Source organism: Elgaria multicarinata, chromosome 21 (genome assembly GCF_023053635.1).
Source record: "Elgaria multicarinata webbii isolate HBS135686 ecotype San Diego chromosome 21, rElgMul1.1.pri, whole genome shotgun sequence".
Classification (NCBI taxonomy): domain Eukaryota; kingdom Metazoa; phylum Chordata; class Lepidosauria; order Squamata; family Anguidae; genus Elgaria; species Elgaria multicarinata.
Window position 1 is genome coordinate 2,981,427 of NC_086191.1, and position 15,429 is coordinate 2,996,855.

General features: G+C 47.1%; 1 protein-coding gene across 2 annotated transcripts in view; it reads right to left on the minus strand.

Moving 5' to 3' along the window:
• The window catches only part of PIAS3 (protein inhibitor of activated STAT 3), a 49,932-nt gene that overhangs the window by 10,606 nt on the left and 23,897 nt on the right, over positions 1-15,429 (minus strand). For both annotated transcript variants that reach the window (XM_063146226.1, XM_063146227.1), the window contains 6 exons: positions 13,607-13,657; positions 11,701-11,791; positions 9,643-9,777; positions 5,727-5,832; positions 3,666-3,739; positions 2,385-2,545 (listed from right to left, as the gene is read on the minus strand). In XM_063146226.1, the coding sequence (XP_063002296.1) occupies positions 2,385-2,545; positions 3,666-3,739; positions 5,727-5,832; positions 9,643-9,777; positions 11,701-11,791; positions 13,607-13,657 (618 nt within the window). The remainder of the gene's footprint in view (positions 1-2,384; positions 2,546-3,665; positions 3,740-5,726; positions 5,833-9,642; positions 9,778-11,700; positions 11,792-13,606; positions 13,658-15,429) is intronic.

Here is a 15,429-nt window from a genome sequence, read left to right on the forward strand (position 1 = left end):
CTGATTCGTCTGGGCTTTACAGAGGATGCCAGGGTGCAAGCCCAGCACCGGTGCTCTGCACCTTCGGGCAGCTGCTGAGGCGAAAGTGGCCTGGTAGGACCCGGCTGGCAGCCACCATTTCAGACTGCCTGCCTTGACCCAGAGTGTCAGATCTGGCTTTTCTCCAGGACACTGTTGAAAAGGAAAATGGCGCACCTGGGGGGACTACTCCAAGGCACGGCAGGAAACCTGAAATGGCAGCTGAACTAAGAGAAGATTGCATTAGAGACCTCAGGAGTTACTGTTAGGGTGCCAGTCTGCACTTTCCCCCCTAATTTTTGGTGTCCTTTGCAGAATTTATCCTGTAATTCCAGCCCACCCACTCCCGCCTCTTAAGATCAGACCCAGGCACGTCGGCCTTCCTCAAGTTAAGGTCCTCCAGAAATGTTGTACTACAACTCCCATCAGCCCCAGCCACCATGCCTATGGATGAGATGGTGGGAGTTGGTGGTCCAAGGCATACGGAGGGCACCTGGTTGGGGGGCGGGCAGTGGACAGATGAGACATTTTGATTTTTAAAGTGCTGTGGCTACCAACACAAAAGCGTCTGCAATCTCCAAAGCCGGCCAGGGAGGGCGTGTCCCTGCCTCACATCACCCCCTGTGGACTGGCCAAACGCAAAGAAGTTAGGCAAAGCCAAAGATGGCGCAAATTGGCTTAAACGGCATCAGCTGTACATAACACCGAAATAAGCAAATGCTATTTGGGGCTGCATTAGTAGAAGTATAGCTTCCAAATCGCGTGATGTTCTGGTTCCCCTCTACTGGGCACTAGTTAGGCCTCATCTTGAGTATGGTGTCCAGTTCTGGGCACCACACTTCAAGAAGGAGGCAGACAAGCTGGAGTGTGTTCAGAGGAGGGCAACGAGGAGGATCAGGGGTCTGGAAACAAAGCCCTAGGAGGAGAGACTGAAAGAACTGGGCATGTTTAGCCAGGAGCAGAGAAGATTGAGGGGAGACATGAGAGCACTCTTCAAATACTCGAAAGGTTGTCACACAGAGGAGGGCCAGGATCGCTTCTCGATCCTCCCAGAGTGCAGGACATGGAATAATGGGCTCAAGTGACAGGAAGCCAGATTCCGGCTGGCCATCAGGAAAAACTTCCTGACTGTTAGAGCAGTACGGCAATGGAACCCATAGCCTAGGGAGGTTGTGGGCTCTCCCACACTGGAGGCCTTCAAGAGGCAGCTGGACAGCCATCGGTCAGGGATGCTTGAAGGTGGATTCCTGTATTGAGCAGGGGGTTGGACTCGATGGCCTTATAGGCCCCTTCCAACTCTACTATTCTATGATTTGAAGTTTCTCTGAGCACGAAATTCTGCGTGTGCGAAATACACCCAGCTTTGAAATGCTACATGACGCCGACCCCAAAGCCAAAAGGAATGGTATAACACAGCCTTCCCCAACCTGGTTCCCTCCATGTGTGCTATTTATTTATTTATTACACTTTTATAGTGCCCAATAGCTGAGGCTCTATGGGCAGGTCACAATTCATCTTCAGCCTTTTCCATCGGATAGATGTCCAAGGCGCTTCGTGAAGCTCTTTTAAAATCACTACAAAAACTCAACAAAACAGACCACAAAGCAGCAGCTTAGCAACATGTAAAAGTCCCAAAAGGCAACCGTAACCAAAACCTGCCAAAGCGTTGGGTGAATAAGGCCTGTCACCCTAAACACACTTACTGGGTGGGGTAAACCATATTAAACTCAGCGGAAACTCCTTCTGAATAAACGTGTATAGGATTGCTCAGTAAAGCTATAATTCTATGCACACTTAGAATCATAGAACAGCAGAGTTGGAAGGGGCCTACAAGGCCATCGAGTCCAACCCCCTGCTCAAGGCAAGAATCCACCCTAAAGCATCCCTGGCAGATGCCTCTTGAAGGCCTCTAGTGTGGGAGAGCCCACAACCTCCCTAGGTAACTGGTTCCATTGTGCTCTAACAGTACGACACTAGAAGTCCCTATGATTTACTCCAGAATATACCTGCCTAGACCGGGGGTGGGGGGGTGTCATAGCTCACAAGCACTTTCACCTGGAGCCTAAAAGATATAAAGGCACAGGCAAACAGGTTTGGGGAAGGCATTCCACAACCAGGCGACAGCAATAACGCTAGGATATATGCTTGTATCCCTATAGGAAATAGTTTCACAGAGCATCTGAGTATGTGAAACATTGAACTTTTCCCAGTCGGTTTGCTGCTCCCGTAATTCCCAGCCAACACAGCTGGAGGGCACCACGCCGGGGGAAGCGAGTGCAACAGAATCTCCCCTGCAAGGGGGTGGGTTGGGGACACAGCTGGCCTGGGAAGAGGGACCCCGGCCTCCACGCCTCCTGCAGCATTACCCGTCAATGATCAAAGCCTCATAGGGGGCCTTCTTGTCACAGACCGGGCAGGTCCAGGTCGGCTTCTTCTCGTTCATCTGGAGGTAAAGCGCGGCGTCAAAACACTGGAGGTGGGTACAGGTGAACGCTCGACAGGGAACGATTAGCCTCATCTTGCCCAGCTGAAGAGGAAAGACGGGAGGGAGAAAGGGAGCCAGTTAGGAACGGCGGGGATCGCCACGGATGTGGCTACTGTCCCTTAATCCCCCGTGGCAACGGTGGCCACCTCCAGAGGTCTCGGGGCCAACGCTGCTCCTCGGAGCAGGCCACAGTCTACGGGATGCCCCCGAAGAAACAAAATGAGAAGTGCTAAAATTGCTGGCCTCCTGCGGAAATTCAGTGGCAAAGCCATTCCACAGTGCTAAAATGGCTAAATTTGGCTTATTTTCGAGCTAAAATTTAACCCTTTTGACCCTCCACAAGCAAAATCAGCCTTTGAGGCACTCCGTATGGACACCATTTTTCTTTTTACTGCCGGGGGGGGGGGGCAGGAGGCAGCAGTGCTGAGGAATTTGGACTCCGTGAAAGATGCTCCTTTCTCCTGCTCAGGGAGGCACAGAGCAGCGAATGCATCCAACGTGGGGGCTTACATTTGGAAATCACACTGAGTAGGCACGCTCAAAAGAGGAAAAGATTATAGAAATAAGTGGACTAAAAGAGCGAAAATCCAATGAAGTGTTTTGGTAGTTTTGCTCTTTTTTCCCTGCAGTTTCTTTCCGCTGTTCTAAAAGGCAGAAATGCCTCTTCTAAGGCTGGGTAAACCGGCAGTAAACGCCAAAGCCCATCAGCCCCAGCCTACTTGGCCAAAGGCCAGGAATGCTGGAAGCTGTAGTGCAAAACATCTGGAGGGCAATAAATCAGGGAAGGCTGAACTCAACTGCACTTATGAGAAGGAAAATACCAAGAATGAAAGTGCTGTTTTGACTGGAAGCCGGAATCAATCCTCCATCAACTGTTAAGCTTACGGCATTGCAAAGCTCAACGCAGAAATGCCACGTGGCTTTTATATATTTGGAAACCGGCAACTTGATACATCAATGAGCAAATCACTGATAGCGGACTACGAATACGTATGAATGGATTTGTGGTGGAAAGCTCAGGGCCTTGTAAACGGCGCTTTTCGCACAGAGCGATTCTTATACTTTCGGCAAGGGTGTAAATGTTCATGGGGTTAATAAAAGCCATGTGAAAAGAAAAGTACCAAAGAAGAGACCGAAGAAGCGAGCCATGCTACAGACATACCGGGCACATGAGGGAAACCCGTAAACTGGTCGTCGCTATCTCGCTGTCAGGATCGGCTGTCAATTTTTCTTTGACTGGAGGAGAAGCGAGAAAAAAAAACCCTCCCTCAGTAATAAGGACACACATTGGGGGGAGAAGGCCACAGCCCAGAGGGGAGCCATCATCCCCATCATCAAGAAGAGAGAGATGACGGCGATGACGTTGATAAAAGGGAAAGGTCACAATTGTCCCGTTAGTCACATCACTTTAAAAGAAAAACTATACAGAAAACCGTCAGAAACTGGGCCTACCAGAACACACGCACACCAACATCCAGAAAGGCGGTCATAATTAAAGCATGCTCAACGGTCAGGGAATTCCTGAATCAGTAAGTGACAGCATGACTTGGCAAAGCCCGTCATGTCCCTCTAGAGCAGCCTTCCTCAACCTGGGGCGCTCCAGATGTGTTGGACTACAACTCCCAGAATGCCCCAGCCAGCTCTGCTGGCTGGGGCATTCTGGGAGATGCAGTCCAACATATCTGGAGCGCCCCAGGTTGAGGAAGGCTGGTCTAGAAAACCCACCACAAGCGAGAAAAGATAGATGATGATGATAATAATAATAATAAAACACGTGATTTGCACGCAAAGGGCCCAGGTTCAATCCCAGGCATCTTTGGTTGAACGTATCTGTGGTACCCTCGTGTGGCACAGAGCATAAAGCAGCAGTTTCTGCAGCTGAAACTCTCCCCACGGCCTGAGTCCGATCCCAGCGGAAGCTGGTTTCAGGCAGCCGGCTCGGGTCGACTCAGCCTTCCATCCTCCCGAGGTCGGTAAAATGAGTACCCAGTTCGCTGGGGGAAAGGTAATCACGGCCAGGGAAGGCAACGGCAAACCACCCCGCTTTAAGGCCTGCCAAGAAAACGTCAGCGAAAGCTGGCGTCCCTCCAAGAGTCTGTAATGACTCACTGCTTGCACGGGAGGTTCCTTTCCTTCCTATCTGTGGTAGAAGATGCCCAGAAGACGCTTTTTTTTCTGCTCTAGACCTTGGAAAGATACAGCCCTTCGAAAGAAACAATGGGTTTGATGTACCAAAACAAGACAGCTTCATATGGTTACCTGAAAGATCCTTCCCCCCTATATAGATCCGTTAGACCACTATGACCTTCAGGGGAGGCCTTGCTGTACGTGACCCATCCTGCAGAGTCCCAACCCAGGGGCCTTCTCTGGGGTGGCCCCCGCCCCCAGGAATGACCTTCCTCCTGCGATACATCAGGCACCGACTATCGTATGCTTTCGACGATTATTAAAAACTTACTTGTTTACCCTGGCTTTTCCCAACCATGAACTAGTCTAAACGTTGTTGTGCTTTGGCTAGAGTGTTGGACTGGGAGTCAGGAGATCCGGGTTCTAGTCCCCACTCAGCCATGGAACCCCACTGAGTGACTTTGGGCCAGTCACAGACTCTCAGCCCAGCCTACCTCACAGGGTTGTTGTTGTGAGGATAAAATGGAGAGGAGGAGGAGAATTGTGTACGCCACCTTGGGTTCCTTGCAGGAAAAAAGGTGGGATATAAATGCAATAATAAATAAATAAATAAATTTTTAAAATGGCAAACTGTATAGAAGCATTTTAAAATAAAAAGAAGAAACATGCTACACAGAGATTCCATGTGTTTCATGAGCCAAACCGGCAGGCTCTCCAGAGTAAAAGCTCACCACCCTTACTTGGTTGGTAAAGCCTTTTTTTTTTAAAGAGAGAAGTAAAAAGGCACATAAGCCAGGATTGCTCAATTATCTTGGTTTGCTGGGCACAAATCTTGGCTTGTTGCTGGCTTGCAATCCTGGCTTGCTTGGAAGCAGCAAACCAGGATCCCGCTCACTCAAGAGAGAGCAAATAGTGTTCTCATGCTGTTCTGAAGTGTTTCCCAACTCTCAGAGGCAGCTTTGGGATAGGGGTGGAAGGGCTGCAGTGTGTGTGTGTGTGTGTATTCTATAAAGCTTCCACAGGTTGTTACCAGACACACACTTACACACATTTGACCAGATATGCACAGCTAAGAGTTCAAAGACCTAGGACTCACTCAGGGCTCGTGAATGATCCGGGTTTCGGATTCCCTTGGCCCTCAGTTTCTGTAGCAATGTCACCGACGTCAGCTGCTTCACCAAGTAGACAGAGAGGGAGTAATTCTAGGGAGAAGGCATAGCGAGTTTGTTAAAGAGCAGAAATATGGACTTTGCAGAGTTCCAAAATGCTGCTAAGAGACTTGTATAGCCTAACACAGTGAGCAGATTTTAGCAAGCTTTTGCTGACCAGGCCTCATTCCCTTGATGGGCCTTCCACGGTTTTCTCACAGAGTCTTCAGATGAGCTAGGAAGTTTTCACTCCTAACCAAGCCAATTACTTTCGCTCCTAACCAAGGTAATTATTGCTTTGAGAACCTGCAAGAGGGACCTCTCCCTGCTCCTTCTGAGAGAAGGGAAGGGATGCAGCCTGTCAGCGCCTGACAGAGAGGCAGGCACCTATAAGATCCGACGCACAGGCTTCACGCTTTGATCTCGCTCCAGGAGGAACCGCGCAACCGGCCTGGAGAACCTCCTTTGGTTCCAAGGTACGGCTTCTGTCTATCGCGGGGCCCCCGATAGGCACCCAGTAATGAAAGCTCAATTAGCTGGAAGGAGGAATAAACTTTCTTCGCACGTATATATTCTGCATCCATTTCCCATCAATAAACGGTCATCTTTCTGCATAAGCGGCTTCTTTCATCTTGATAACCAGTCAGAAAAAGGGAGAAACAGGTTCTCAGCACGCAAAATGTTTATTTTCACAAAGCCTGTCGTGTTTCGGCCTGTACTTTATTCAAAGGCCTCCCTCAGGGGGCCGTAACATTAATAATACAATAAAATACATTAAGGTAACACATCATATGATATGTTTAGTTTAAGCACATTGCCACAAAGGCCTGTGCCTGTATGGAAGTGTTGCAAACTTTTTAACGGAACCGGGTGCCACAAAAATCTGTCAAATTATTAAAATAATATAAAACTGTAATCAAAGTACAATATACAAATCCTTACTTAGTGTCTGCAGAATTTCCTCTAGCAAAAAAATCTGTCTCCTGTAATCATCTATGGCAGCCTTCCTCAACCTGGGGCGCTCCAGATGTGTTGGACTGTATCTCCCAGAAGGCTGGGGCATTCTGGGAGATGCAGTCCAACACATCTGGAGCGCCCCAGGTTGAGGAAGGCTGATCTATGGCAATCGGAAAGAGTAAACTTCAAATCCATCCTTATATTCTAAGTTCGTTTTGGGGGCTCTGCCAGGTGTTTCCATGCAGATGTGCTAAGTCCAAGGTCTCATAATGAGACACTGCTATTGCAAGCGAGTGTCCGCAAATGCTTCCTACATCGCAGGAGTGGTGAAAATTCCAGATCTTCATTCAGGCCACTCGGATTCAGAGTTTTCAATTTCAGAATCCAACTCCTATTTCCCTTCTTAGTAGCCGTTTGTCATCCTGTGTACGGAGTCTGTCCAGTGCGCAAAATTTTAAATCTGCCTAGGAATGCTGGTGTTCTGCAAAATGGTTTACTAACGGAGCACCTCGCCCGCTGATTCTCACATTGCTCAGGTCTTCTCCTGTGCGTCTGTTTAGAGGTTTGATTGTTTTCTCTATATAAATCTTAGGGCATTTACACTGGATAGCATAAACAATCATTTTGCATTGTGAGAACCCATTTTTCCCTTTTTCTGACTTGTGTCTGGTTGCTCTCCTCCTATGGTTTTTCATCTTGATAACCAAAAGAACCTGACTCTTGATTTGGACCTGGCAGAACCAGAACACGACACAGAAAGGAACCCATCTTATTTACTCTTGTGCAGAGGAATAAATATATTCAGTTTTAAAAGTTACAGACTAAACCCTGGTTCCTTTCCATTGGGCCCTCCTGCTCCAGTCCAGATGTCAGCCGTGCCACTGTGATGCCAGGGATCACTCACAAACCTTAGCTGCAGAGATGAAAAGGTCTCGTTTGTGGGCTAAAGTGTCCCCCCCTGATACAGACCCTAAATTGCTGATGCTTCCTTGAAGCATATATCAAGATACTGGGCCCATTCGCACGTAACAGTGGAAAATGATGGGTTTGATGGCTTCTGTGTTGCCAACATTTTCAATATGCAAACTGTGATCAGCCCGATTGAAAGTTATTTTCTGATGTGCGAATCTGGATACTATGGGTCAATCATGGATTAAACAACTCCCGGTATACCTAAGAATTTATAGTAGATTAACTGTGGGTGGTTTAACCCACGATTAACCCACAGTTAATCCATCACAAAATATTCAAAATGGCAGTGACACACGACAACAGGAAATTGCGGTTAATTAACTCACAATTTACTGCCTCTGTGTGAATCACGTCGTAGTGGCTAAAATGAGAGTAGGCAAGAGAGGGTTTTTTTAATGAACAAATTCCATCTATGAATGGAGTTAAACAGGGCAGCATTCCAGCACTCCCTTTTAAGATATACATTAACAATTCTGTTCAATTGCTCAGGGAACAAAATGAATGTCCACCTGCCACAGAAAAGGGGTTTGCTTTAAGTCAGCTAATAGCTGGAGGTGTAATACAGCTAACACTTCTTTTAGCCATATGTTTTGACAATGGCCTCTTATTAGGAGGAGCTTATTATAAGGATAAACCTTGTACTGAGACACTAATATTTACTGATGTACCTGTCATCTTAAGTTATCTACCTGCTTCCTCGAAGTTAACACACATTCAGCACAAATAGATTCTCCACAACCTTCCGACAACTAAAAGACTGATATTACAGCGCTGGAAGGATAAATGTTCACTTCCTATAATGCAATGGATTGAGGAACTAACAATGCTTTTGAACAGGTGGTATGTAGACACCACTTGTGAATGGAGACTTATATGGATAGTTGGTCTGCTTTCGTTGAAATTTACATATAATTTACAGAAAGCTGTATTTTCATATCTATCTATACACAGAGACACAGACACATTTTGTGTGCATGCATCGAAAGCGATCTATTTAAATTTATGTAGCTACTATTTTTCTTTTCGTTTGTTTTGTTAAAACTTTACAATAAAAAAATTAATAAAAATACAGTATGTGGTATATAAATACAGAAAGTATGTCAATCTATTAAACAAATAACAATAAAATAAACTAACAGTTAGTTTATTCCTCCCCTAAGACGTTTGCCTAGGAGCCAGTTTTACTTCCTATTTATTTATTTGCGGTATTTATATTCTGCTCCTTATCTAAAATAGATTCTGTAGTGGTAAAGATAGGAATAAAACAATAAAAAGTTTTTTAACAAAGATTAAAACAGAAAATTAAAAACGATCAATTTAAAAGGCAGTACCAAAAGAGACGGTGGCGGGTCAGTTGAGGAACGCTTCCTTAGAAAGAGTTGTTTTCAGGATACGCTGGAGGCAGCACAGTGTTCGCGCCTGCCTGACCTCCAGGGGCAGGGAATTCCACAGAGAAGGGGGCCACCACAGTAAAGGCTCCCACTAAAGGACTTTTGGGTCCCGGCTATAAAGCTGTGGTGTTTGCTCAAGCGTTTCTCAGAATATAACCCTGCTGCCCGTTCGTTGCACACGTGCTGTTCTGCTGCCCATTTCGGTTGTTTTATTGCGCCGCATTTGATTCTTATGTTTGTTACAAGTCCCCTTGGGGACCGTGTGATGAAAACACCGGAGTACAAGCCTCTAACATAATAAATAAGCGGTGTGCAAAAAAAACAGAACAAGGGGCCGACACGGTGCAATGCAGAGGATGCTGGGCTTGGATGTTGGAGATCAGATTTAAAATTAAACACACTGGGTATTCCCATATATATACACAAGAGGTGTGCACGCCCACACACAGCCTCTCTAGGATGGGAAAGAACGAACGATGATTCCACGCCAATGGAAGTGGGGTGGGGTGGGGGAGAGAGAATGTCACCACAGAACTCTTCTTACCCGGCCAAACTCAGAGGACCAGTTTACAACGATCGTATTGGGGACAGTTGCTGAAAGCCGCACCAGAGGGGTGATGTTGATGGGTCGGCTGGGTCTCTTGGGCTCTGCGCCGTTTTTTGTGGGGGGGAGATAACCCTGCAGGGGCAGAAGAGAATATCCGAGGTCAAGTCCGTTGGCCTTTTGTCAAGGCTGAGAACATAGAGCAGGGTTTGCCACACCAATCAACTGACTGCCTGTTCTTTGACCGCAATCAAATACAGTCAAATGTTCCATGGAGCGAAAAACGCCACCGGCTGCATTCGGACAACACAATATTAATTTATTTATTACATTTATGTACCGCCCCATAGCTGAAGCTCTCTGGGCGGTTCACAAAAGTTAAAAACAGTGAACATTAAAAAGTATACAAAATTTAAAACAACAGTATAAAACAACAGTATTGATTTAAACAACAGTTCTGGGATCCGTTAAAAAACAAACTTAGCATACAGAGCTGTGGAGTCGGCACCTAAAACCTCCGACTCCGACTCCTTTAATTATATATCAACATAGGAAATAAATTTTCTATGTATTTCCTACACCCACTGCAAGCACGCAACTTTTTAGAACCCTAACCTGTTAAAACCCGGGTCTAAAGGCTATAGCTAAGACATTCTGGTTTTTTTAAATTTTATTTATTAAAGAAGCCCCAAAATGAAAACAATGAGGTTATATTTTTATTGATATCGCAACTCTATATACAATAGCCTACAACGTTATATTGCTTTACGCTTCTTGTATAGCTCATTTCTCTAAAATCCAAATAAAAATCTCCTTGACTGTGTTACGTGATATGCTCTCATTAGACCCGTGTACAACTTGCACATGTTCTAATGAGACTCACACACACACACACACTTGTAAGGAATCTTTAGACATTGGTCATAGAGTGTCTGTGGCTAAGTCAGGTGATTCTTATCTAAATGAATTGCTTGACCTAGCCTTGTGATTGCTGTCAGCCCCGTTCCTGTGTTTTTTTCCTCATCTCTGTTGGAGATGGAGGGGTAAGGACACCTTGACTGTGGGCTGCCTCAAAATGGAGTCTGTACTGCTCACTCACAGGTGAGCTACTTCGTAACAACTGTATTTTATTCAGTTAAAAGTTTTTTGTACTTCCTTTCCTTCCTCCCCCCTCCCTACCTCATACACCCAAAAAACCTCTTTCTTCCCCCACGAACAACCCAGCGGGGCCCAGCGCTTACCGCAACCAGCCAAGATGACCAAACTCCTCCTTGTGCTTGGAACTCACATGCTTGGAGCACCTGAGTCACGGTGACTCGTCTGAGCCTGCCTGTGAAGGAGCAGCGGCACTCTGGAAAAGGCGGCACATGGATCCGTCCTTTTCTCTGCTGCTGCCGATCCGCTGAGGGGTTCCGAATTTCTCTGGCCAGCTGGACTGCAAATCTGGGATTTTTGTCCAACCGGCCAGAATACAGAGGAGGGCCAGGTTCTCTTCTTGATCCTCCCAGAGTGCAGGACACGGAATAACGGTTGCTCAAGTTAAAGGAAGCCAGATTCCAGCTGGACATCAGGAAAAAGGTCCTGACTGTTAGAGCAGTACGACAATGGGATCAGTGACCTAGGGAGGTTGTGGGCTCTCCCACACTAGAGGCCTTCAAGAGGCAGCTGGACAAGCATCTGTCAGGGATGCCTTAGGACGGATTCCTGCATTGAGCAGGGGGTTGGACTCGATGGCCTTGTAGGCCCCTTCCAACTCTGCTATTCTATGATTCTATGATTAATATTTTGGAATTGGCTGGAATCCAGGACAATCTTGGTTTTCAGGGACATATCGCAACTCTATATTATTATTATTATTATTATTATTATTATTATTATTATTATTATTATTATTATTTACATTTTTATACTGCCCAATAGCCGAAGCTCTCGCCCAAACTGTGAAACTGAAAGTTTGGGCGGTTCACAATTTAAATTTATTAGGAGCCGGCGTCGGTGCATTTTTACCGACTCCGACTCCAGTAACCCAAGAATTGCTTCCGACTCTGACTTACTCACCGGAAGAGGGCAGAGTTTTCCGTTGATTTTGACAAATAAATTGGGAGGAAAATAGTCCTCTTGCGGGCAGCTGGTCTCACACAAACAAAACCTGCAGAGCGACAAAGGAGACAATGGAAAGTTAAGGGGAAGGCGGCACATGCAAAAATTACAATGCGGGGGAGCAATCCTATGCCCCTAGACAGCACCGGGGGTGGGTGGGGCATAGGATGCCTCGGATTCCTGGATCCGAGGTCGGAGACAACGCTGCGACCATGTAGCCAGGAATCTAAGCTCCCCGGGCCCCTACTCCTCCCCGCCGGAGCAGAGAGAACGAATAATAAGAGCAGAGTGCGTAGCACACAACGCAAGTTTGGCCTGCAAAGTCCTAGCACATTCCCTTTGAGAGGCTCGTTGAGGGGATAAATAATACCCACAGTCCGTATTTATCAGTAAAGTTCTTTTACTGAGGTTTTCTCATCAGGTTTAGTATAAACTTTCATTTACACGTTTTGTCATCATCACGATACATCAGCACGGATCTCCAAACACCTTACAAGATGCCATTAAACACTGTGCACCTTAAATACATATCACCACTAGTATTGCACCATACTAAACTGTCCAATTAACCAATTCTCCTCTGTCCACGTCTGACACGTAGACCACGTCCTCCACGCTCCGGTTGCAATCTTGCCAAGTGAAGAAACATGATTACAAAGCTTTTAACCCCTTACAACCATTTCAACCTCTGTGTGTAAAATTTTATCTCAACACCGGTGACCTCAAAAAGGGGTGCGTGCTGGTGGGGAGGGAGGGGAAGAGATGGCTGTACCGCCCCACCCCCAGGCCTCCCCATCCTCCTTCCCTCCCTCCTGCTCTGTACAGCTCCAGCTAAACAGGCGATAAAGCCCGCCTAGCTAAAACACAGAACAGGAGGAGCACGGCGGATCGCCTCTCATGCGCCACCCACCCTGCACTGGACGGACACAATCCCCACGGTATGGCACCCTCCCGCTTTCTTTGAGAGTGTTCTCCTGGGTCAGATTCCTTATTAAGAGAAACCGGTAAAAGACAAGGTATGCAGGCAAAACATCTCAAGGACCAGTTTCAGGTATCTGGCCTTCTGCAAAAAGAAAACTCCGAGTTTTGCTCTTTTGCAATTGACTGCAGTAATGGGGGAATGCAGAGGGAAGAGGTTATGTAAAATAGGTTAAATAAATAAATAATAAATAATAAATATGTAGCAGGACGTCGCTGATCATGAGCCCAGCTGGTGTTGGGTGAGCCCAGAGGGGAAAGCATCCATGCCGTGTGCTGTGGGTTGGGACTTTTTATGGCCTTCCGGAGAGGCACGAGGACCTCTGGTCTCATCAACAACAGCATCCTCTTGCATGCTTCAAATAACTTACAAGAATACTGATCCCTTCTTCTAGTACACACACACACACACACCAGCCCCTATCTGGATACGCTGACCAACGTTTCAAAGCATCCTTTTTAGAGCTGCACTCATAGGAGCTGAAAACTTGTTTGTGCTTTACAGAACCGGGAGAACTGCAGGCACTAGCATTTCAGTTCATGGTGCTTTGCCCCCACAAACCAACTGTCCTCAAGCATGGGTCGGGACAGGGAAAAAAAAGGAGAGAAACAGGTTCTCAGGATGCTTAAAAGTACTTTTATTTCAAAGCCCAACACGTTTCAGCCTGTGTTCCTTCAAAGGCCTTATTCGGGGGGGGTTGATAAGAGAAGTCTGCAGAAATGCTCCTAGCAAAGTGATCTCCTTAAATAACCAATGGCGACTGAGCGCCTTCGTGTGCCCACAAGGAAAACCCTTAACCAGTTTGGCCCACGGATACATATCCTGAAGAGATGCATTTTCTGCTCTTTAAAACGTGGAAAAAATTAACAGTTAGGCTCGTCTTACCTCAATTGTACCTGTACAGTGTAATCACATTTGGCACCAGGTAAGATATCACTGGAAGGAGGAGAGAGAAAAGGCTTCATTAGGTTTGTACGCACAGCCAAGCTACCTGGAAATACTATTATTATTTTATGATACGTAGGTTTAAACACACACAAACGCACACACGCCTTGTAGCCACACTGGGTGAGCTGTTGAGGCATCGCGTAATATTATGGCCTGTCAAGCAGCAGGTGGGGAAGGTCAGCCACAGAAGGCTGCTCACTGGAATAGCTACTGCAAGGGAAACGGAGGCGTGTTGAAGGGCACAGGGAAGGAGGCTTAGGCCCTTGCTACACCATCCGTTTAATCGAGGGATCATCCCTGTGCGTCCAGATGACGCACAGGTTATCCCGGGAGCAGGGAGGGATGATATTTCCATTTCCCCAGGATAACTGAGACCTCAGTTAGCCTGATTTTACCTGCGGTCTCGGGATGATCCTGAGGACCGCGGGCAGTGTGGGCTCCCATCCTGGCTTCTTCCCTCTTCTCTGTGAGAAGGAGCTGGGATGGGGGGAGTCCAGGGCCATCGGGGGTGGGGGGTGGGGGTCTGGGCTTCTTCTTTTTTTTTTTGTTACCTTAATTTTCACTGGAGCGCAAGTGTGCTCCAGCTCTTTCTCTTTAAAAAAAAAAAAAATGGCGGCCGCAACACCTGTGACATTGCGCGGCCCATGTGGACTGAAGGCGACGATCCCGGAAGCAGGTAAGTCCAGGATTGCCTCCTCTCCCTCCCTCTACACCCATAGGTGTAGAAAGGGCCTTAGTTCTCTTTGGCTTTTATGCTGGAACCCAAGGGTCAGCCTAAAGTCGCAGGATTAAACTTAAGAAAATAACATTCAAACCAGAAATAAAGTAACAGCGAGTCTTGAAAGGCAAAAGTCAGTTTTAAAAAGGCAACTGCGCTATGTCCGCTTTCCACAACCGGATGCCCTCCAGATGCTTTGGACTACGGGTCCCAGCATGCCTGACCATGGCCATCCTGGTGGGGCTGATGGGAGCTGAAGTACAAAACACCTGGAAGGGACTAGGCAGGGTTAAGTAAACAGCAGGTGAATTTCTCAATCATCACCAGCACAGCGGAGGGACTCTCAAGTGTCTGCAGTCAGCAAGATGGAGTGGTAGGTAGCCCTGGGCCTTGTACTTCGCCACTGATGCTTGCCTGCGTTCCTGTCCAGAGATGCCTGCAGCCAGAGCCAGGAGACGACAAGAGGAGCTTGGCTATGCTCTTTGCTTTGCCCATGACCAGTGCAAGGCTAGCAACTTGAGCTAGCTAAACAATGACACCATAATGGCGCAGTTCAGACAACACGTTAGTCAACGCAGTGTGGAAACTCCACTCGACGGTGGAGTTTTTACAGCACACTCCCCACACAACATATTCTAACTCCACCGCTGTGTGACTGTGAGCCACTGTGGAGTTGAGAAAAATCCATCATGACGTTTGATTGAGAGTCCTCCGCCCTCTCTCTTCCCCCAGTCCTCCCAATGGTATCCCATCAGCCATTGCTGTGAAAAAACAATCCCAGCAGCTCTCCTAGAGCGGCACTCGCTCCTTTCGCCGCTCTTGCCAGGGAACTCTGTAGCCAGTGGGAAAAGTCAACTCAACGCAATGGAAAACTCCACGGAGCCCGCCACGCAACGGTTGTGCAGGAACTCTTCTCTGCACTGTGTGGATATTCTTGTGTGGAGTGTTTTCCCAAAAACTCCACCGTTGTGTGGAGTTTTCCTGACAGACAACACATTTCTCAATGGTGGTGTAAAAACTCCACTGCGGAGTTCTAAAACCA